A 22,746-nucleotide genomic window follows, 5' to 3' on the forward strand; every position below is an offset into this window, starting at 1 on the left:
AGTTCTGGTCTGTACCATGTTATTTTCTACATGGTTTAATCTGTTGACTTGGGAATGGCTTCTGGACCAGGGAATAGGAAGCAGGATAGCCTCTACCCCCTGTACTCTGGGAAATCCTGAGATGCCGTGTGATTACCCCGCTGAGTGAAGAGGACCCTGGTCCCAAGGTGAGGGAGTCCTGCTCTTACTGGGTAGTGGGACAGCGCCCACAGTGGCGTGCTTTCTCCTCTAACTGGAGTCCTGTGAGCCTGCAATAGACAACTTGCCAGAGCAGCTGAGGTGCCCTGCCTTGTGCTTTGAAGCAGCCCCTGTTGGCCCAGTACTGGGTGTGGATACTGTGGACCTGTACAGAATAGGGGTGCTGTAATAGAGGTTCTAAAAGCCGGGCGTGGGGGCACACACCTTTAATTCCAGCACTCGGGAGGCAGAGGTAGGAGGATCATCATGAGTTCAAAGTCACCCTGACACTAATTCTAGGTCAGCCTGGGCTAGAGTGAGACCCTACCTTGAAAAAAACAAAAAATAAAAAAATAAAGGTTCTGTAGATGATGCGTTTTCCCTAACATGCACAATGTCCATGTTGTTGACTGTAGAGAACCGCCCGACAAGCCAGGGAGCGAAGCCGGGCGCTGCGACAGTCTGCGGCACTGAAGCATGCATCCGACATCACGCAGTTTTTGGTAAAGAAGTGAAGTAGAAGTGGGGTGTGGCGGTGCCCACCTTAACCTTAGCACCTTGGCGTCTACGGTAGGAGAATAACCATGAGTTCAAGGCCAGCCTGGACTAGAAAGTGAATTTTATGCAAAGAACTTTCAGTGTTGAACACTCCTCAAAGTTCTTCCCAGAAGCAGGGGTGACAGGAAATAGTTCGGTTCCATGCAGGTTGTCAGCTGTGTCTTGGCAAGATATTAAGCCATCCTTCCCCCTGGTATGCCTTCATCTCTGTATTGTGCATAGGTAATATTTGATAAGCGCATTCTCCGTTCCCTGAAATGCCTTTGGTCAGCACTGGTTCTGGACTGTCATAGATATAATGGGGAGAATTTTGGAAGCAAATTATTGTTCATAACTTTTGCACTGTGACCAGCATCCTTATTGTATGAGAGACCTAGGTGCCTCCCTGGCAGGCTTCTGTCATGTTTTGGGTGTTGCTGTTTTTGTTTTATTTCTCATTTGGTGACCATTCTTGAAAAGATGCTTTTGGAAATAAACTAATTACTATGTACTTGCGTACAGTTTGGGTGTTCTGGGTTATCATTCAAGCAGTAACTGAAGCTGTAAAGCATGAGCCTCGTGTGTTAGTTTTGTTTGTTTAGTTTTCGTTTTTCTGTTTTAATTATCTTTCTGACAGTTTTACAAATGTATGTGCTGTATTTTGATTGCTCTCACCCCCTTTCCTTTTCTTTTTCCACTTCCACTCCAGCTAAACCTCTGCCGTTTCCCAGCTCATCCCACTCTTGCTTTGATGGCTTTTTCTTGGTGGGGGAACACTGTGAGTCTAATTTGCATGCCTGGGTGGGGGATTATTTACCTGCACAGGGTCAACTTACCTGTGAAGAAAATGTCTCCTCTTCTGTTTTTGTTTTTAATTTGTCTTTAATCTGTACAACTCACTTATTGTCAAAACAGACTTTGTCTCCTGGTTCTCATTTTCTGTTTAAAAATCCTGTTTCAATAGAGTCTATTTCTGGTTTCACTTTTTTAAAATTTTTTATGTTTTATTTTTTGGTTTTTCAAGGTAGGGTTTCACTCTAGCCCAGGCTGACCTGGAATTCACTATGGAGTCTCAGGGTGGCCTCGAAATCACAGCGATCCTCCCACCTCCCAAGTGCCTCCCAAGTGTTGGGATTAAAGATGTGTCCCACCATGCCTAACATTGGTTCCACTTTGGAAGATGGCAAACCCTTTATGAACAAGCATAATCAGATGGTTAAATACACGTAAAAATACAATGGTAGCCTTAAAATATAGCTACATTAAAAAAACAGTGTTAATGAAACAAATAAGAAGCTAATCCTGGCATGTGTCACAATTAGGAAGAACAAATTATAGGTTCAAGGAAGGATGGTATTCTCGAAGGCACCTGTTTACAAGTGCAATTTGTGCCATGTATAAGTCACTAGTTAAGCATTTTCCAATTTTAATTAGTAGCTAACACTTCACAACTTGTTTTTAGAAATATGAATTTTCCTCCAGAGTTGTTAAGCTTGTTAAGTGGTTGCACAAGATCAAGGGATGCTGTTTGTCTCGTCAGTGAGGCTGGGCTCACTTTGGCCTCTCTTCTGCTTTGCTTGCCAGTCTCCGCAGCTTTCTGCCTCATTTCCGAGATAACCTTGGCTTTGTCATGCTTGAGAGGCCCAAGCACACCGCCTCTCCTCTGGCATGAGGTGTTTGCAAATGGCAGCTTAGTTAAGTAGGTCACTGTTGTTCTTTCAATGAGCTCAGGTTAGAATTCTAAGGAGAAAGCTTTCAGCTGTGATCAGTGTGGCGAAACGACTAGATATGAAGTGACCCACAGAGATGGTTTCCTATTGTTGGGAACAAGCATGTGCCAGGAGGGTCATTGACTGGTCCATCCCCATCCCTTCATGACAGGAAGTGACCCACAGAAATGGTTTCCTGTCATTGGGAACAAGCATGTGACATGAAGGTCATTGACTGATCCATCCCCATCCCTTCATCACAGGAAGTGACCCACATATGGCCTCCTGCCACCGGGAACAAGCATTTACCACACAGATCACTGACTGGCCATCCCCACCCCTTCATGACAGGAAGTGACCCCAGGAACAAGCATTTACCACACAGATCACTGACTGGCCCATCCCCACCCCTTCATGACAGGAAGTGACCCACAGACGGTTTCCTGTCGCTGGAAACAAGTATGTGACCTGAAGGTCATTGACTGATCCATCCCCATCCCTTCATGACAGGAAGTGACCCACAGACAGTTTCCTGTCGCCGGGAACAAGCATTTATCACACAGATCACTGGCTGGCCATCTCTATCTCTTCCTAACTTGGCTCAGTGCAGCCCTGCCTTCCCTGATTACATCTGCTTTACTGTGGGGCACACTAAGGTGTGGCTGGGGACTGGATGTAAAGAGAGGTTAAACTAGTAACCAGGACCTTGAGGCATCCTGGGGAGGCGGTTCCTTCCTCCTTGCTCTGCAGAAGCTGCCCTCATGTGGAAGAGGAATGGAAGATCTGATGGCAGGGGCTGGCTGGCCTCAGGGAGGCAGAACCCCAGTGTGCAGAGAGAAGCTGGGAATGTGCCAGGAAAAACAGTTGCAGCCACATGGACATGGAGATGGTGGAAACACTTAAGGCCCAGCGCTAGATAACTGAGAAAAGACAAAACTAGAAAGTTCTGCACTGGGGAGCTGGCTCCGTGGGTAAAGTGCTTCCTGTTCAAGCATAGGGACCTGAGTTTGGATCCCCAGCACCCATGTGAAATGCATGCAGGTGGTGGCGCACACCTGTAATCCTTGGGGCTCACTGGCTAGTGTAGCCAGTCAGTGAGCTCTGGGCTCACTAAGAGATCCTGTCTTCAGGAAAAGGGTGAAGCGTGACTGAGGAAGACACCCGACAGTGACCTCACCCCACATGCACACATATGCTTACACACATAAAACTAAATAGCATAAAGAGGGTTCTGGGTAGAGGAATGGCTATCTGGAGGATGGTGCCCTCTGCATGCATGGAAGCATAGTTAGTTTGGGGTGTATGGACTATGTGAGGGCACTTTCTGAGCAAGGTGGCCTTTACTCAAACCCTACAGGTCTGGTGTCACCTCGTTCTGTTTCCGTCTCTGAGGGACACTGATCTCTCTCCTTACTTGGTAGTGCTGCTTTTCTTAGCCCACAGCCAGCAAAGGATTCAAATGGAACCTCTTTTGGCTGTGTGGGGGGGGATGTACATGTGTGCATATGTGTGAGTGCATGTGAGTGACTGATGCAAATGAAAGCTGAACTTCACCTCTGGGTGTTTTTCTCAATCATTCTTTTTTTGTTAAATGTAATACTGTTTATTTAACTTCAAAATCATCTTGGCATTCTAAACATACAAAAAATAACACAATGTTGCAAATTGTGTTGAAGTACAGAGGGCCCTTGAACTTTCAATGATGTAGTAGTTCTTTATTTTGCTGACAAAGACGAGTTCTAGTTTAGAAACGAAGTTTGAAAATCTACTTCACTGAACTAAAAGAATAACTGCAAACACTTCTTCTCATGCCAGCTGACCCCACCCCCCTTTTCCACAACTAAGAATGTCAGCAGAATGCTATGTCACTATATAAAAAAACAAGACAACCTGAAGCTACACAGATGCTCACTGCAGTATCAACAGGTCCAGCCTCACAGTGCCCGCCCTGAGCTACAAGCCCCTCAAGAAGGCATCTCCCCCCACTTCTCCATGCCACACAAGGAGCATCAAGAGTTTGTCTCGGGGCTGGAGAGATGGCTTAGTGGTTAAGCGCTTGCCTGTGAAGCCTAAGGACCCCGGTTCGAGGCTGGATTCCCCAGGACCCACGTTAGCCAGATGCACGAGGGGGCGCACGCGTCTGGAGTTCGTTTGCAGTGGCCGGAGGCCCTGGCGCGCCCATTCTCTCTCTCTCTCTCTCCCTCTCTGCCTCTTTCTCGCTCTGGCTGTTGCTCTCAAATAAATAAACAAACAAACAAAATTAAAAAAAAAAAAGAGTTTGTCTCCGTTGTTTTGTTCTCTTTACAAACTATAGAGATGTACAGTTGACAACTCAGGATTTCTAGCCAATAACCATAGAGCTAACATCACCTTACAAGTTGAAAACAAAATGCCAGAAACATCTCCAAATGCCTTGTCACCCCAACAGCAAAGTGCACAGAGTGAGAACACAAGAGTGTCTTTTCATCTTAAAAATGCTTGGAAGCATGTACAACTTTGATACGGTTTCACGATGCTCCGAACACCCATGGCCATTTCATGTAAACCGCTGACACTTTGAGAGACTACAGTATGATCGTGATCAAGTTTTGTGATTAAACCAAATGAGGGCAACAGACACGGCTCCCAGGAGAGATGTGTCAGGCACGGCACTCCCTACTCTAAGGTATTCACAAAGGGATGGATAAGCAGTTTATTCATCCTCCTCCTCCTCTTCATCTTCCTCATCCACCTTTTCCCAGGCAACTTTGGTGCCATCAAACTTCCCTTTGGACTTATAGCCTGCAACATCCTTGTTGTATGTGTCCTTCAGCCTGGCCGCCTTGCTGACCTACGGCTGCTTCTCGCTGTCACTCAAGTTATTCCACATCTGGCCCTGCTTCTTGGCCACATCTCCAGTAGAGATGCCAGGGTTTGTGGACTTGATCTTGGGATGGAATTCTCAACAGAATAAGAAAACTCCAGACGGTGGTCTTTTGGGGGCATTGGGGTCCTTTTTCTTCTTGCCTCCTTTAGCTGGTCCTTAGTATTTCATTTCTCCATCATAGCGCACTTTATCTGCCTTCGCCATTTTATCAACCTTGGATTTCCCCTTGCTGGACATCATCTTCCACCTCTCAGAACACTTCTTGGAAAACTGCAAAATTGGCAGGGACCCCTGGGTTTTTCTTCTTGTGTTCTTCTCTGCAAGTCTGCACAAAGAAGGCACAGGCAGACATCTTGCCATTTGGCTTCTTGGGGTCACCTTTAGCCATCCTGACTGGATTGTTTGCTCGTCTGCAATCATTCGTAATTCCCCACACACACTTGTAAAAAAAATTTTTTTAATTTATTTGCAAACAGCACAGAGAGATAATGGATGCACCAGCACCTCCAGCCCACACACGCTTTTTTGAGACAGGGTCTGTCTCTGAACCCAGACTCATCAGTTCAGTTAGAAGAGCTATCCAGCAACCCTGGGGATCCTCCTGTCTCTGCTTCACTGGTTCTAGGATTCCAGTCACGCGCCACACGGCTGGCATTCACTGGGGATCCAGGGATCTCGTCTCAGGTCCCCATGCTATCAGGCAGGTGCTCTACCTACTGAACCACCTCACCATCCTCTGCAGTTCAGAGAGCCCACTCAGATTAATGACAGCCCAGCTTGCATTCCTGGGGGAGATATTCTTTTTTTTTTAATTTTTATTAACATTTTCCATGATTATAAAATATATCCCATGGTAACTCCCTCCCTCCCCACCCCCACACTTTCCCATTTGAAATTCCATTCTCCATCATATTACCTTCCCATTACAATCATTGTAATTACATATATACAATATCAACCTATTGAGTATCCTCCTCCCTTCCTTTCTCTACCCTTTATGTCTCCTTTTTACCTTACTGGGGGAGATATTCTTGTACATGAATGCCCTCCTACATTTTCTTAGGTATTCACTAAGAAAGGTTTTACTGCCCACACATCTTGCTAATAATTCAAATCTCTTCTTCAGATCCTTGAATGAGACATTTAAAATAAACTTCTTTAGAAGTGAATATATGAAGCACTTTATATGCAAAGAAACCAATGCTCTGAGTAAAATGGAAAGATCCTTGTTTACTTAGTGGGCACAAAATCAGACATCAAACATCAAAGACAGCTTATAGAGATAATATCCTATTTTCTGTTGATATTATTTACCTCTCTCTCATTTTCCACCTTTATTCTTTTGAACTGTACCAATTGATTTGACTATCCAACCAGCAAGAAAATGTCTCATGTCACCTGAAGGCTGTAGTTTATTTTCTGTTCATAGGGTTTTCTGCCGCCTGCTGCACTCTTATTTATCATCTTATTTATCATCAGGGATTGTTGGGCTGGGGATAGCTCAGTAAAGTTGCCCCTCAGTCTCTACAACCGACATAAAAACTGCTGGGTGGGGCTGGAGAGATGGCTTAGTGGTTAAGGCACTTGCCTGCAAAGCCAAAGGACTAAGGTTCGAGTCCCCCAGTACCCACATAAAGTGAGATGCACAAGGTGGCACATTGGTGTGGAATTCATTTGCAGTGGCTAGAGGTTCTGGCGTGCCCATTCTTTCTCTCTCTCTCTAATAAATGAAATTGTTTTTAAATGTTGGGTGTAATCGCCTATAAAGATGCATCGGTGCACACGTGCACACTACACACACACACACACACACACACTTGACGCATACTACACATGCACACCAACAAAGTCTTACCTGCTTTCCATGTCATATGCCCTTACAGAACCGTGGCCATGTCTCCATATGCATTGAATTGATTTTCTGTGCGTGTGTGTGTTTGTGCAGGTATGTGTGGTGTGGTATATGCAGAGGCCAGAGGAGAAGGTGCTCTTCTCTATGGCTCATCTACATACTTCCTTGAAATGGGTCTGTCCCTCAGTCTAGAGTAGCTGTCTGTCAGCACCAGGGAGCCGAGGATGATCTGGTCTCCACCCCTGCTGCCTGAGGCCACAGGGAAGTCTACTCTGGAGGTCTTGGACTCTGCCAGACCCCGGAACTTAAGCAGCAAGCCCTCTTAGCTGCTGAGCCATCTCCTCAGCCTTCAGATGAACGTTTTTGTTGTTGTTGTTTGTTTGTGGGGGTTTTTTGTTGTTTGTTTGTTTTGCTTTTTCAAGTAGGGACTCTCTCTAGCCCAGACTGACCTGAAATTCACTATGTAGTCTCAGGACTTACAGCGATCCTCCTACCTCTGCTGGGATTAGAGGCCACGCACGCTGGATTGACTTTTTTTTTTTTTAATTTTTTTTTAAATTTATTTATTTGAGAGCGACAGACACAGAGAGAAAGACAGATAGAGGGAGAGAGAGAATGGGCACGCCAGGGCTTCCAGCCTCTGCAAATGAACTCCAGACACGTGTGCCCCCTTGTGTATCTGGCTAACGTGGGACCTGGGGAACCGAGCCTCGAACCGGGGTTCTTAGGCTTCACAGGCAAGCGCTTAACCGCTAAACTATCTCTCCAGCCCTGGATTGACATTTTTTAAAGGCATACATGAAGCACTGTTCTGTTGCTGGAGCACTTGGGAAGACAGTCGCAGTCGCTTCTCTTCCCAGACTGGGAACCAACCAGTGGGACAGTGAGACGTTCAGGTCAAATTGACAATGTCCGTTTTGAGGTTAGAAAAGGGGAATTGGACATCATAGCACAAACCAGCAGCTACTGTTAAGTTCTCTTATATTGTCAATCCATTCATCTGCATGTCCACAGGCTACTCTTAACAAGGTATTTTTAAAATAAAAACTCTCTCCATTCAGTTAGTTAATCTGACTAAGCAAACCTGACTCTTCACAGAGCCAGAGCGGAGAACTCCAGTCAACAACTTGGAGCTGACTACAACAATCTGTGATCCCAACCTGCACTGTGGGCCAGCTAGTCTGGTGTTCCTCCGCAGCCCAGCAGTTCATTGGCTGTGGCAAGAGACCTTGTCTCAAAGAAGGCGGAGCACAGGCACCTCAGCGGTGTCCTTGGACTCCACATGTGTGATGGCATGTGTGCTCATACACATATACAAATAAATAAATGGAAATTTAAAAAGTAAAGAAAACCTCAAGTTTTCTTATATGTATGAGTCTGTCCCAGAACTTTCTATTTCACTGAACTACTTCTAAGTAGGATAGCATTATAATGTGTCTTTAATATTTTACAGCACATTAATACCCTGCCTAACTGTTCTTTAGGAATAGCTTGGCTGTTCATGATTCTGGCTTTTGGGTGTGTTAGAACAATTCTGGTTCCACCAAACACACACATGCCTTTGGGATTGTGTATTTTATTTTTATTTATTTGAGAGAGAGAGAGAGAGAGAATAGGCATGCCAGGGCATTTAGCTACTGCAGATTAACTCCACATGCATGTGCCTCCTTGTGCATCTGGCTTATATGGGCCCTGGGGAATAGAACCTGGGTCCTTTGACTTTGCAGGCAGGTGCCTTCACCACTAAGCCATCTCTCCAGCCACTGGGAGTGTGTTTTCACCACCCTCATTTTTAGGTGGATCAACTTCTTGTCATCAAGCCCTGTGTATAGAAAGGACATCAAAGCTTCAAAATCCTACTATGCATTTTTGAATGTTTTAAAATAATTTTACCCAGCATTTTATTCCTTTTTTTTTAACCTACCTACCTCTCTCTCTCTCTCTCTCTCTCTCTCGGTGTGTGTGTGTGTGTGTGTGTGTGTGTGTGTGTGTGTGTGTGTGGCATGTGAAGTGTAACGTGTATATGTGCCCATGTGGCACCTCATGGCTCACCATGGAGGTGCTTGCCTTGGGTGGCTGGAATGGAATGTTGCATGTCCTGCTCTATCACTCTTCTGCACCCTACACCTTTTTAAAATGTATCTTATTTATTCATATTGAAATATATTTTATTATTTATGAGAGAATGGGTGCACCAGATATTCCAGCCAATGCAAACAAACTCCAGACGCATGTGCCACATTGTGCATCTGACATATGTGGGTCCTTGGGAATTGAACCTGGGTCCTCTGGCTGTGCAGGCAAATGCCTTAAACACTAAGGCATCTCTCCAACTCAACAAAACATCTCTTGATCTCATGGCAATCCTCTTAGTTCCGCCTCCCAAGTGCTGGGGCTACTGGTGAGAGCCACACTTGCCTTCCATCTTTCTTTCCTTCTTTTTTTTTAAAAAATATATTTTATTTATTTATTTGACAGAGAGAGAGAGAGAAGGTGCACCAGGGCCTCCGGACACTGCAAATGAACTCCAGATGCATGCACTCCCTTGTTCATCCGGCTTACATGGGTCCTGGAGGATCGAACCGGGATCTTTTGGCTTTGCAGGCAAATGCCTTAGCCCCTAAACCATCTCTCCAGTCCCCATCTTTCTTTATAGAGTCTTGACTTCCCACCAGAGAGGCAGATGCTGGATGGTGTCTAGACTCTAAGCCAGCCTTCCCACCTGTAGGCATGATCCAAATTCCTGTGTCAGCCCAATGGCAAACGAGTGTTACAGCGACCCCATGCTGTGTCCTCGGCTTGAAAGCGGACAGAACTGATCCTATCCTTCTCTTGTAGATGGGACCCTCCGCAGAGTCCCAGAATCTTTCTTGAGGGTTCATGAGGTATGTGTGTGGCAGGGGGTACATTGCTCAGAAAGAGTTCTGAGCCAACCTAGGCAACACAGTGAGGAACCCTGTCTTAAAAGAGTGTGGGAGGGACAGTTGATTCCTGGGCTCTGGACAGAGAGGAGCCACATGCCATGGGGACTGAGTGTGTCCCAGCCCTGCACCTGAGCCCTCTTATCCACGTGGCTGCGGTCAGAGGGCCAGTCTCTTCCACACCAGGTGAGACCAGTCCCAGAATAGCTGAGGACAGTTTGGAAAATTCACACTCGAGAGTGTTTCCGTTTCTTACAAAGGCACGATAACGCAGGGAGCAGGTTACTAAGCATGTCATATAACCGACAAAACGAAGCGTGTTCTAGGCCCAAAATAGGGTTGAGAATGAGGAAGGGGAATAAATAGCCCTGGCAGGTCATTATTTATGCATGCCACCAGGGGCTAGGGAACGCGACGTTTGTTTCAGGATTCCTTTTCTTCCTGTTGTCCATTGGCTGCCAACAGGAGCTATGTCACTGCCCTGACAGCTGCTAGGGGACAAGAGCAGCATCCCTGGCCCACAGGTGACACGGGACACTCCAGGACACATGCTGGGCAGGGTACAGGCTCCACCCAAGTGTGGACAGCACTGTGGGGATACCTTGGTGACTAAGCCAGCCACAGAATAGAGCCCACTGCGGGTCTCAGCATGCTGTACCCACTCAGGCATCCAGCAAGTCCACCATTGCCACGCTCCCCAGTCTGTAGAACCTTCCAGAATTTCTGCTTCCACAGGACGGAGCATGTGCAATTTTTCTAGGGTTGGCAAAGCTTGCCAACTGTACTTTGCCCTCCTGCTGGGCTCCAGGCCTCTGGACACACAGACCCTTCATGATCTTCTATGCAGGTCCCTCCTCTCATCTCCAGCACCTCCACATTGTCCCTACCATGTGGCCTCTGCCTTTGGGTGCGACTTTCTCCTGCTGAAGCCTTATGTGGCCCTGACAGGAAGTAGTGTGATGGGAATCAATGTGTGACTTGACTGTATTGAAAACTGGATTAAAGCACAGACAAGATGGGGAAGAGCTCAGCTGAATGTGGGTGGCACCACCCAGAGACAAGAGAATACTTCTACACCTTAAGTGATCGTCGTCGCTCAGCTGGCACTGGAGGGCGTGTAAATGGACTGGTGTGATGAGCACGCCCCAGCTGGGCTGCCTGTTCCCCACGTTTTATGGTAAAGTCAGTTCATCCTTTGGCATGTTCAGGAAGGTCAGAGAAGAGGCATACTGTGTATTTGTCTGCAATCGTATCACAGCACTACAGCCTAGTACGGTGCCTGATTGTCGCAAAGTGGGTACTTTTAAATGCCTGGGAGATGGCCCTGATCATAAAAACAGAATGTGTAACTGCTTTTAAAAAGGCAGGATGTGCGTCAATGAAACATGGTCAGGCTCAGCAGGCTGCAAACCTTTAGGAAAAGCTGACACCAGGCAAAACTAAGTGGAGAATGACAGAAACACCCCCAGAAGGGAGAAAAATACAATTGGTCACAGAAACACTGCTGTCCTTTTTTTTTTTGAGGCAAGCCCAACAGACTGGCTTTTTTTTTTTTTTTTTTTTTTTTTTTGAGAGAGAGAGAGAGAGAGAACTCTGAGCCAGGATCTCCAGCCATTATAATCAAACTCCAGATGCTTGTGCCACCTTGTGTGTCTGGCTTATGTGGGATCTGGGTAGTCGAACATGGGTGCTTAGGCTTTTCAGGCAATTGCCTTAACTATTAAGCCATCTCTCCAGCCCCACTGCTGTCCTTTCTATTAGATCCATAGCTCCATCACCACAAAAAATGTTTCTTACTAACACTCTGCAAGGCAAACACAAGATGCACTGGCCTGGCTCAGCCCACTGTTCTCTAGCCCATGTCTGTGGGTTTCCAGACATGTTTCAGAGAGAAGCAGAGGAAAGCCTGGGGGTGTCGGCCCAGGCCTCTCCACTTCCTATTCACAGACACACGTGTGCACACACTGTACACATATGTGTATTTTAAATATTTTTATTTTCAAGCATAGGGAGACAGACACAGAGAGAATGGTTGCATCAGGGCCTCCAGTGGCTGCAAATGAACTCCAGACACATGTGCCATTTTGTGCATCTGGCTTCATGTGGGTACTAGGGAATCAAACCCAGGTCTCTGGGCTTTGTAGGCCAGCGCCTTACCATTGAGCCATTGCATCAACCCCAAGATATTTATTTCTATACACACATTGTTGTTTTTACAAAAATAATAGCACAGGATTTGCACAGCTCTATCTAAAATCACACAGGCAGAAATTACACTTCAGTATAATCATTTTCACTTTGGATACAAGTGGGAATCTGAGGTCCCAAAATAATTTACAATTACCAAATGGAGGTCATAGAGCCACACAGACTTAAGATGTCTTGACACAGGACTGGAAATATGATGCTATTGTCCTTTCACTGGGGGCTACACCTTCCTCAAGTCGCTTTGACTACAATACACAGGCAAAACAGTGCGCCAAAGTTAGCCCTCTCATGATACCCACACCCCAATGACACTAAGTGCTTGACAGTCTCCATGGGCCAATGCTGCACTGGGAGCAGCGTGTGCTCATCTGACGTCACTGGATACAGTCCCTCCCAGTCACCACCCAGGACGGTGTGCGTGCAACGGGGCACAGGAGTGACTGCAGGTTGGAAAATTCCATAGCAATGAAAAGGACAGGAGAAAATAGATCTTCTAAGATATGTCTGTGTGTGTATGTATGTATGTGTATACACACACACACACACACATATATAGATGGTGTGTGTGTGTAGGTAATTTTCAGTGACAATGCATTTTGTCAGAAGGAATAAGATGACAGTTACATGGAAAAGTAAACTGAAATCCTGGGCTTTCTTCAGCGTTCCAAATGTGCATCACAAATTTATCTGTACAATCGAGCTGACCAGAGTGTCACATACATAGTGTCACATAGTCATTAAAAGACATGGATTCTGGGACAGAGTAGAAGCACTACAAGGTACCATCAAAGTAAAGTTTGAAAAGCTGACCTCTAGCTTGCAAGTTCCGTATAGTAAGTATACTAAGAGTCCACAGACAAGCACACAGAGAAGGAATGGCTGCCGCGGGGAGGACACAGCTGTGCCGACTCTGGCTTCCCACACTCCAAGGTCATCTCCTCAGACAGAGGCTCCAGCCACTCAAGCCTGTTCCCTCAACATGAGCTCAGCTGCAAACACCCCCGAAGCTGGTGTGACTCGCTGCTCCACTGGACAGTCCCTCTGGCAGGGACACCCTCTTCTCCATCCTTCCTGGGACAGCACCGCCTGCAGCCCCCGCCGAGGAGCCTGTGCTCCTAGAAGAAGGAGGTGTCTGAGGAGAAGGCACCAGCCAGTCTGAAATCCTCCTTGGTGAGCACGCTGTACAAGCGCTGCGGCAGCGCTTTGGAGTAGGGTGCGGGCCGAGGCACGCAGGCTCGCAGGATGAGCTCGCGGCCTGCAGGCGGCGGGAAGTCAGACACCGAGCTGGGCCTTCTCTCCTCCTGGCCACCAGGTCTCTTCAGCTCGTCATCTGGTGGAGCCATGGTGGCAGCCTTGAACAGAATCAAACATGGAGTCACAAGTAAGTCCAACGCTAAACTCAGGTGCTTTTAAGGGCAGATGAACAAACACAATGGATACATACAAACGTCCTATGTCACTCAGGAGTGCTGCATGTATGAATATTCAAAGCAAATGCAGGAAGCTGGATACCGCATGAGCTAGCGTGTGACAGGCAGAGGGGAGGGTAAGGCCAGGCAGCGCGCTGGAGTGAGGGCCCGTTCCACGTGTGATGAGCACGGGCGTGGAGCAGCGCTATGCCCATGTTTCTTCAGGCACTGACTTGAGTCCAAGTCGGGGTTCTGTCCACAAAGGAGGGTCCCCTCTAGTCTTGAAAGTGAACTTTACCACTGTAGTCAACTCTTTGTAGGAAGGTCACTTCCCAAATAAAACTGGGCACATGAGTTTTATCTGCTGGGCAGCTAACATGACAACAAAGGACAGGTGACAGTATAGCAATGGCCACAAGAGAAAAGTTCTCAAAACTGAAGGCATCCATTTTTTTCATTAAAATTGTGTAAGTTACAAATTCAATTCCAGCCTTCATTTTCTGTCTGGTTGCTGTACTTCTTTCACAACACCACTGCTTTGGAAACATGAGGTCCTCTAAGCTACACAGCCAGAAGGGGGCGCAAGTTCAGCCTGCTGAGGAGTGGTTAGTTTCAATGACCTGATGAATCATGAAGTTAGAGGGAGGAAAGGGACAAGTAACTAGGGGGACAAGGCTGTTTTGTTACCTCATCTGAAGATTCAGTCAGCTTGAGAAAGGGTGAGAAAAGAAACAGTGATGAACGGGAAACAGGCAAGATGGGTTTAAAAGAGCCAAATAGCTTTCTAGATCACTAGAGACGCACCCGTCAAGGAAGGCAATTCCATCATAGAAACCTGTGATGTGCTCAACATGCCCACCTCACTATGCATGCATCTCATGGGCCAACAGGTGACAGACAGGGTGTCATGTAATGAAGAAATGACTGGATAAAAGTCCTAGCGCTTTCTCACTGTTTTTTTTTTTTTTTTGAGGTAGGGTCTCACTCTGGTTCAGGCTAACTTGGAAGTCACCATGTAGCCTCAGGGTGGCCTCAAACTCACAGCAATCCTCCTACCTCCACTTCCGGAATGCTGGAATTAAGGTGTGCACCACCACAGCTGGCTAACGTCCTAGCTCTCTTTCTGAGAAGGTGCTTTAGGAAAATGTCCATGCTGGAAGAACAGCCCAGCATCTGAGTCAGTGAGCTTGGCAGGACTGAGCAGAGTCTAGCGAGTCCCTTCTCACTCACATCCACTCACATATCAGTGTCACGAGCAAGCTTCAAGTTCAACAGGACTATAACAAATTCTCAGTGATCACCTTTAATCACAGCACTCAGGAGGCTGAGGTAGGAGAACTGCTGTGAGTTAGAGGCCAGCTTGGAGCTACAGAGTCAGCAGACCCTACCTTGCAACCTTCTCTCCCACCAACACCAAAAAAAAGCCCCTTTGTGGTATCAAAGTTTAAATATGTATATTAAAATCTTCACTTATTAATGAACTTGTGCACGAAGCCCAGCATGGTGCCTTATACCTTAAATCCTAGCACACAGGAGGCTGAAGTAGAATTACTGAGTTTGAGACCAGCCTGGAGCTACAGAACGAGTTCCAGATCAGCCTGGACTAGAGAGAGACACCACTTTAAAAAAAAAGTTGTTGAGGTCAGAGAGATGGCTGGCTTAGTGGTTAAGATGCTTGTCTGTGAAGCCTAAGGACCCAGGTTCAACTCTCCACATCCTACGTAAACCAGATGCATAAAGGTGAGGCAAGTGCAAGGTCACACACACCCACTAGGTGGCACAAGTGTCTGGTGTTTGATTGCAGTGGCTGAGACCCTGCTGTGCCAATTCTCTCTCCTTCCCCCCTAAAATAAAATAAATAAAAATATTTAAACATCTGTATCATGTGGGATAAATTTCAGGGTCTATAAAGGGGATTAGGAATATAGTAAGGACACTAAAAAGATGGCATATTCCTATGAGAGATGAAAATAGCTTAAGTAGAAAACGAAGGCAATAACACCCTCTACTGTGAACTAGATAGTCGACGCTAATGGGGAGCAGCAGGATTAAGGGTCCCAGCCTCTGTGTCACTGCAGGGATGCAATCTTGGGGACAACTGTGCTGCAGCCACCAAAATGCTATTATCACTAGAGGTAGAAAGATCTAAAGGCTAAAGCTGCTACCAATACTGAAGGTGCTGGGTGTGGTGGTGTGTGCCTCTAATACCACACTTGGGAGGAAGGTCAGCCTGGGCCATACCTCAAAAATAAAAACAAAGCAAACAAACAAAAAATCAAAGACTAAAGGTTTCTGCAGCACCTTGGGTAACAAGGAAACGTGCCTGTAGGAAACTTGTCCTGCACTCTTAAACACACTACAGGATGAGAGTAAGCACCACTCTTGGCTTCAGCCAGACACAAAATAAACATAAATTAAAGCAGTACTGCTTCCCAGAAGTCAAGTTTATACTCAGTCTTTAACTTTAGGGAACTACTCCATAAATACCAATTTTTATAGCTACTGACTAAAGTTTACATCAATGTATTTGATCAAGATTTTAAATGCAAGTAGATATACTTCAGACCAACTCAAGAGGGACTATAAACTTCTCTCTCATGTGCATACCAAGACAATTCTTTTTTTCTTTTTCTGTTTTGTTTTTTTGAGATTAAGAGTCTGGCTCTAGCCCAGGCTGACCTGGAATTCACTATGTAGTCTCAGGATGGGCTCCAACTCACAGCCATCCTACCCCTGCCTCCCTGACTGCTGGGATTAAAGATGTGCGCCACCACGCCCGGCTGGAAATTCTTTTTCTAAACCGAGTTGGTCTCCTGACATCTCAGCCCCGGTAAGGGGACACTACACTCAGCACACACCCTGATGCCAGAGTAGCTAAGCAGACATTGCCTGGGACAGACACTGTGGATCCAGCACCTCTTCACCCATGCTGCTGCCACTAGCAGAGGACATGACGAAGGTTCTTTGCCAGCTGGACTTCCTGTGCCTAAGCCTGTTTCCACAGTCCCAAATCTGACCTCTTCCTTCCCAGGAAAGAACCTGAGGTAGACCTCCTCACTACTGTGAGTGCCTGAGATTTAAAAATGACTCTTTTCACATGTGAAAGCTGTAACATGTTTTCAAAGTCTGGCCCTGAGGGCTGGGGAGATGGCTCCGTGGTTGAAGTACTTGCTTGCAAAGCCTGCTGGCCCCAGCACTCATGTAAACACAAGCACATAAAATGCACGTGTCTGGAGTTTGCTTGTAGTGGCAGGAGGCCTGGTGAACCCAAATTATCATTTTCAAATAAATAATAAATGAAATAAAAATTTTAAGAAGTCCAGACCTGGCCCCTGCTGCCTAAGTTCATGCCAACTTCTTCCAAATGTATTTCTGATCTAATTTCCAAAATTTAGGTCCTAAGGTCTACTTCTTCTATGTAATATTCAAGTATTGGGATCAACTTCTCCTATGTAATATGTAAGTACTGGAATCTACTTCTGTGTGATGTGTAGGCACGCGGGGTCTACTTCTTCTGTGTAACATGTAGGCACGTGGGGTCTACTTCTGTGTGACATGTAGGCACGCGGGGTCTACTTCTGTGTGACGTGTAGGCTCGCGGGGTCTACTTCTTCTGTGTGACGTGTAGGCACGCGGGGTCTACTTCTTCTGTGTGACGTGTAGGCACGCGGGGTCTACTTCTTCTGTGTGACATGTAGGCACGCGGGGTCTACTTCTATGTAACGTGTAGGCACGCGGGGTCTACTTCTTCTGTGTGACGTGTAGGCACGCGGGGTCTACTTCTTCTGTGTGACGTGTAGGCTCGCGGGGTCTACTTCTTCTGTGTGACGTGTAGGCACGCGGGGTCTACTTCTTCTGTGTGACGTGTAGGCTCGCGGGGTCTACTTCTTCTGTGTGACGTGTAGGCTCGCGGGGTCTACTTCTTCTGTGTGACGTGTAGGCTCGCGGGGTCTACTTCTTCTGTGTGACGTGTAGGCTCGCGGGGTCTACTTCTTCTGTGTGACGTGTAGGCACGCGGGGTCTACTTCTTCTGTGTGACGTGTAGGCATGCGGGGTCTACTTCTTCTGTGTGACGTGTAGGCTCGCGGGGTCTACTTCTTCTGTGTGACGTGTAGGCTCGCGGGGTCTACTTCTTCTGTGTGACGTGTAGGCTCGCGGGGTCTACTTCTTCTGTGTGACGTGTAGGCACGCGGGGTCTACTTCTTCTGTGTGACGTGTAGGCTCGCGGGGTCTACTTCTTCTGTGTGACGTGTAGGCTCGCGGGGTCTACTTCTTCTGTGTGACGTGTAGGCACGCGGGGTCTACTTCTTCTGTGTGACGTGTAGGCTCGCGGGGTCTACTTCTGTGTAATGTGTAGGCTCGCGGGATCTCCTTCTTCTATGTAATGTATAGGCACGTAGGGTCTACTTCTTCTATGTAATATATAGGTGTGTAGTATCTACTTTAAATTTTTGTTTCATTTTATTTATGTATTTGAGAAAGGGAGAGACAAGACAGGCAGAGGCAGATAGGGAGAATGGGCATACGAGGGCTTCTAGCCACTGCAAGCAAACTTCAGGCACATGTGCTACCTATGCATTTGGCTTTATGAGGGTTCTTGGGGATCGAACCTGGGTCCTTTGGCTTTGCCAGCATGCACCTTAACCGCTAAGCCTCTCCCAGCTCAGATCTACTTTTTTTTTATGTAATATGAACAAACAGTCTGAAGCCTGTGCAAACTGTATGCCCTGACTTCTCAGAGCTACAAATGAGCCTAGTGTAGGACTCAAGGACACAACAAGCAGAGTTCCTGTGAGGTCACACATCAGGAAGATATCTCACATACCCTCTGTGCATTCACAAACAGCTTGTGAATGATCCTGCCAGCGTGTCCTCTTCCTGCCCCAGTGACCGACACTTCTGGCTGCTCCAACAGGCAGCTGATAAACCTAGGAGACAGAAACAGGGAAAGGATGGAGCCAGCAGCTCTGGCTACTGTGTCCACATCCCACATGGACTTAACAGTCAAAAATTCTCCAGGAAACACTGGCTACCCCTCCCAGTGCTGGAGCGGAAGTTGTATAGGACATGACATTTAGGGTTAGAATCAACTCATGACAGTACTGTTTTTCAAATATTTTCATGACTTTTTTTGTTTGTTTTGTTTTTTTTGTTTTTTCAAGGTAGGGTCTCACTCTGCCCAGACTGACCTAGAATTCACTATGTATTCTCAGGGTGGCCTCGAATTCAGGGCAATCCTCCTCCTGAGTACTGGGATAAAAGGCGTGTGCCACCATACCCAGCTGTGAAAAAAATTTATGAGAAGGAATTGGCACTCCAGGGTCTCTAGCCACTGCAACTGAATTTCAGATGCATGTGCCACCTTGTGCACATGCGTAACCTTGTGCATCTGGCTTACATGGGTTCTGGGGAATAGAAACTGGATCCTTAGGCTTTGTAGGCAAGTGCCTCAACCTCTAAGCCATCTCGTCACTTAGGCTTTGCAGGCAAGAGCCTTAACCTCTAAGCCATCTCTTCAGCCCCATAAAAAAATTGTAAAGTCTGTATCTCTGTCAAGTGTAAGAAATACTTATGGCATAGAAACAGAGCATGGTGGTGACACTTTTAGTACCAGCACTCAGGAGGGTTAGGTAGGAGGGTCACTGAGAATTTGAGGCCAGCCTGGGCTATAGTGAGACCCGGCCTTGACATCCCACTGAATCTGTTGTATGTCTGAGATCCCAGAACTAGGTAAAGACAGGAGGATCAAGAGATCAAGGTAGATCACAGATGAGCCATTCTTTCTTTCTTTCTTTTTAAACAAGTACTTTTTTTCTTTATTCTTTTGGAAAGAGAGAGGCAGACAGAGAGAGAACAGGTGCTCCACAGCCTCCAGCCACTACAAACCAACTCCAGATACATGTGCCACCTTATGCATCTGGGGTACGTGGACACTGGGGAATGGAACCTGGTCCTGAGGCTTTGCAGACAAATGCCTTAACTGTTAAGCCATCTCTCCAGCCTGCAGTCAGTTTTCAAAATTTCCCCAACCCCAAATACTGTTAATTAGGCATGTAGAACAGCTGTGTGAGAGCAGAGCCAGGTTAGGACACCTCCTGGACCACAGCACCCCAAAAAGAGGCATGTGAAGACATTTTGAAAGTGGAGACAATGGAATCGGCTGTTGAGAACTCAGAACAGAGGCCACATCCTAGGGTGGTTAAATATTTCTGTCTCTATGAAAGAGGCAGAGAATTCTTGTTTGTCTGTGGGTATGTGTGTGGGGTGGATGGTGGGGCAGGAGCTCACTCTGTAGCCAGACTTCTCAGGAATGTGCAATCAGCCCAGCGTGGGATTTGAATGACCCCATGAGCAAAGTTCCTGCATGGTCCAAAGGAACCTAGAGCTCACAGCAACCCGCGCGCCTCGGCCTCCCAAGTGTCAAGTTACAGCCATGAGCCACCATAACCAGCACAATGGCATTGTAATTCTTTAAAAACGTTTGGCAGCTCTTCCTCCTACAGACAGAACTGAGTCGTCCAATCACCTCTCTAGGTCTTGCTTTTCTTCCGGCTCACACTGCTCAGTGGCGAACTTGGCCTTCAGGGAGCGAGCTCTGGCAATGACAGCCTCCGCACTGGTGATCTGAAGGATGATGTCCTAAACAGCACAAGGACAGGCACACACTCAAAGACAGCAAAAGCGCAAAGCCTCTTTAAGACATATTTAAACTTAAAATCATCACTGCCAAGCAGGGCGGACATGTGGTCAAGCACTACCCGTGCAGGACTCACTTCTAGCTTCTTGTCCTCTGGGCCGGGGAAGTGCCGGGCCTTGCTGGAGTGGGCAATGACCTGCTTTATGACCTTCTGAACCGAAGGCACGTTCTCCAGACTCTCTGCGAGACCAAAGCCATCATTAGAGAAGCAAAGCCAATGCACTGCCTGTGTGGAGGTGAACTGATAATGGGCAAGTCAGACATTTACCTTCCTCCTTTACCTTGAGCACAGCTGCGTGGATCACGCAGGGCAGCAGGTGCCGAGAGAGGTCTGCTGGCTTCTGCATTGCCAGATAATGTAGTACCTGAGGAGACAAGTGTGGGAGCTTGAATCAGGTGTCCCCCATAAACGCATGTGTTCTAAATACTTGGTTTCCAGCTGGTGGCAGTTTGGGGGTGGAGCCTTGCTGGCGATGTGTTACTGGAGGCAGGCTTAGGGGTGTTATAGCCAGCTCCCCCGCTAGAGTTCTACTCTGCTGTTTTCCACCTGTTGCGGCAGAGGTGACATCCAGCCTCTACTCGTGCCATGCTTTCCCCTGCCGTCAAGAAGCTGCCCCTTGAGACAGTAAGCCAAAATAAAAACTCTTCTCCCACATGGCGTGGTGGCGCACACCTTTAATCCCAGCACTCAGGAGGCAGAGGTAGGAGGATCACCATGAGTTTGAGGTCACCCTGAGACTACACAGTGAATTCCAGGTCAGCCTGGAAAACCAAAAATAATAATAATAAATGAATGAGTAAACCAAAAACCAAACGTTCCCTCCGCTCAGCCAGCTGCCTTGCGTCAGGCACAAGGCCAGCACCAAGAAGACAACTACGACATGACACAGCCCACGGCGTGGGGACTGTGGCCGGCGTCAAGAAAGCAAGCCAACGGGCTGGAGAGATGGCTTAGCAGTTAAGCGCTTGCCTATGAAGCCTAAGGACCCCGGTTCGAGGCTTGGTTCCCCAGGTCCCACGTTAGCCAGATGCACAAGGGGGCGCACGCATCTGGAGTTCATTTGCAGTGGCTGGAAGTCCTGGCTTGCCCATTCTCTCTCTCTCCCTCTATCTGTCTTTCTCTGTCTGTCACTCTCAAATAAATAAATAAAAAATGAACAAAAAATATTTAAAAAAAAATAAAAAAAAAAAGAAAGAAAGCCAAGCCGGGTGTGGGGCACACGCCTTTAATCCCAGCACTCGGAGGCAGGGGTAGGAGGATCACCTTGAGTTCCAGGCCACCCTGGGACTACACAGTGAATTCCATGTCAGCCTGGGCTAGAGTGAGACCCTACCTCAAAAAACCAAAAAAAAGGAAGAAAGCAAGCAGCCATTCCCCAAAGTGTGGATCTGTGCCCCCGGACTTACAGCAGAATAAGGGCGACTCTCGTATTATCTGGCAAATCTGGCTGAGCAGGAGTCATGGACAAAGAGTCCACCACAGAAAGCGCCTAACTTCAAACTTTAATAATGATAAGTATTCAAGAGGGGCGTGATGGACCCACATTTAATTCCAGTACACACAAGACCGGTCACCATGACTCTGAAGCCAGTCTGGGCTACAGAATGAGCTTCAGGTCAGCTTGTGCTAGAGAGAGACCTTACTTCAAAAAAACAAAAATAAACAGTAATAATGATGAATAGTCTTAGAATTTTTTCTGCTTTCATATTTATACATGAAAATTAGGAAACTACAGAGAACAAAGCATCTGTGGACCATACTCTATCCCAGGAATTCATTCTACTTTTTTTGGTATTTCAAGATAGGGTTTTGTTCTAGCCCAGGCTGACCTAGAATCCACTATGTAGTCTCAGGCTGGCCTCGAACTCATGTTGATCCTCCAACCTCTGCCTCCCAAGCACGGGGATTAAAGAAGTGTGCCAACCACGCCTGGCTTGAGTTCTCTCTTTCTTTTCTTTTCTTTTTTTTTTTTTTAAAACTTTAACAGTCACATTACTTTAAAAAATATTTTATTTTTCTTTATTTGAGAGAGAAAAATAGGTAAGGAAAGAGAGGGAGAGAGAGAATGGGCACACCAGGGCCTCCAGCCACTGCAAGTGAACTCCAAATATGTGTGCCCCCTTGTGCATCTGGCTTACATAGGTCCTGGGTAATTGAACCTGGGTCCTTTGGCTTTGCAGGCAAACGCCTTAACCACTAAGCCACTTCTCCAGCCCTCACCTTTCTTTTTCTAATATTTTTATTTATTTGTAAGCAGAGGTGGTGGGGAGGGAGAGAATGGGCGCACCAGGGCCTCTAGCTGCTGCAAACAAACTCCAGGTGCACATGCCACTTTATGCATCCAGCTTTACCTGGGTACTGGGGAATTG

The 22,746-nt window shown here is 46.9% G+C and overlaps 2 protein-coding genes and 1 pseudogene across 9 annotated transcripts in view; 1 reads left to right on the forward strand and 2 right to left on the reverse strand.

Moving 5' to 3' along the window:
* Positions 1-22,746, forward strand: part of Zranb3 (zinc finger RANBP2-type containing 3) — a 221,985-nt gene that overhangs the window by 194,694 nt on the left and 4,545 nt on the right. For 5 of the 6 annotated variants that reach the window (XM_045148631.1, XM_045148633.1, XM_045148634.1 and 2 more), the window contains one exon: positions 594-1,231. The exons of the other annotated variant lie outside the window; for it this stretch is intronic. In XM_045148631.1, coding sequence (XP_045004566.1) covers positions 594-692 — 99 coding nt within the window. In that variant the 3' untranslated portion in view covers positions 693-1,231. Of the gene's footprint in view, positions 1-593; positions 1,232-22,746 lie in introns of those variants that run through there. 6 annotated transcript variants of the gene reach the window in all.
* LOC101603925 lies at positions 5,116-5,677 on the reverse strand (annotated as a pseudogene).
* Positions 12,077-22,746, reverse strand: part of Rab3gap1 (RAB3 GTPase activating protein catalytic subunit 1) — a 69,840-nt gene continuing 59,170 nt past the window's right edge. The window contains exons 20-25 of one of the 3 annotated variants that reach the window (XM_045148637.1): positions 20,645-20,741; positions 20,453-20,556; positions 20,206-20,318; positions 18,505-18,607; positions 14,367-14,387; positions 12,077-13,622 (exon numbers count right to left, since the gene is read on the reverse strand). In XM_045148637.1, the coding sequence (XP_045004572.1) occupies positions 13,386-13,622; positions 14,367-14,387; positions 18,505-18,607; positions 20,206-20,318; positions 20,453-20,556; positions 20,645-20,741 (675 nt within the window). In that variant the 3' untranslated portion in view covers positions 12,077-13,385. Of the gene's footprint in view, positions 13,623-14,366; positions 14,388-18,504; positions 18,608-20,205; positions 20,319-20,452; positions 20,557-20,644; positions 20,742-22,746 lie in introns of those variants that run through there. The other 2 variants (XM_045148639.1, XR_006637109.1) reach the window with 2 other exon arrangements.

The sequence above is a fragment of the Jaculus jaculus genome, chromosome 5 (assembly GCF_020740685.1).
Source record: "Jaculus jaculus isolate mJacJac1 chromosome 5, mJacJac1.mat.Y.cur, whole genome shotgun sequence".
Taxonomy (NCBI): Eukaryota; Metazoa; Chordata; class Mammalia; order Rodentia; family Dipodidae; genus Jaculus; species Jaculus jaculus.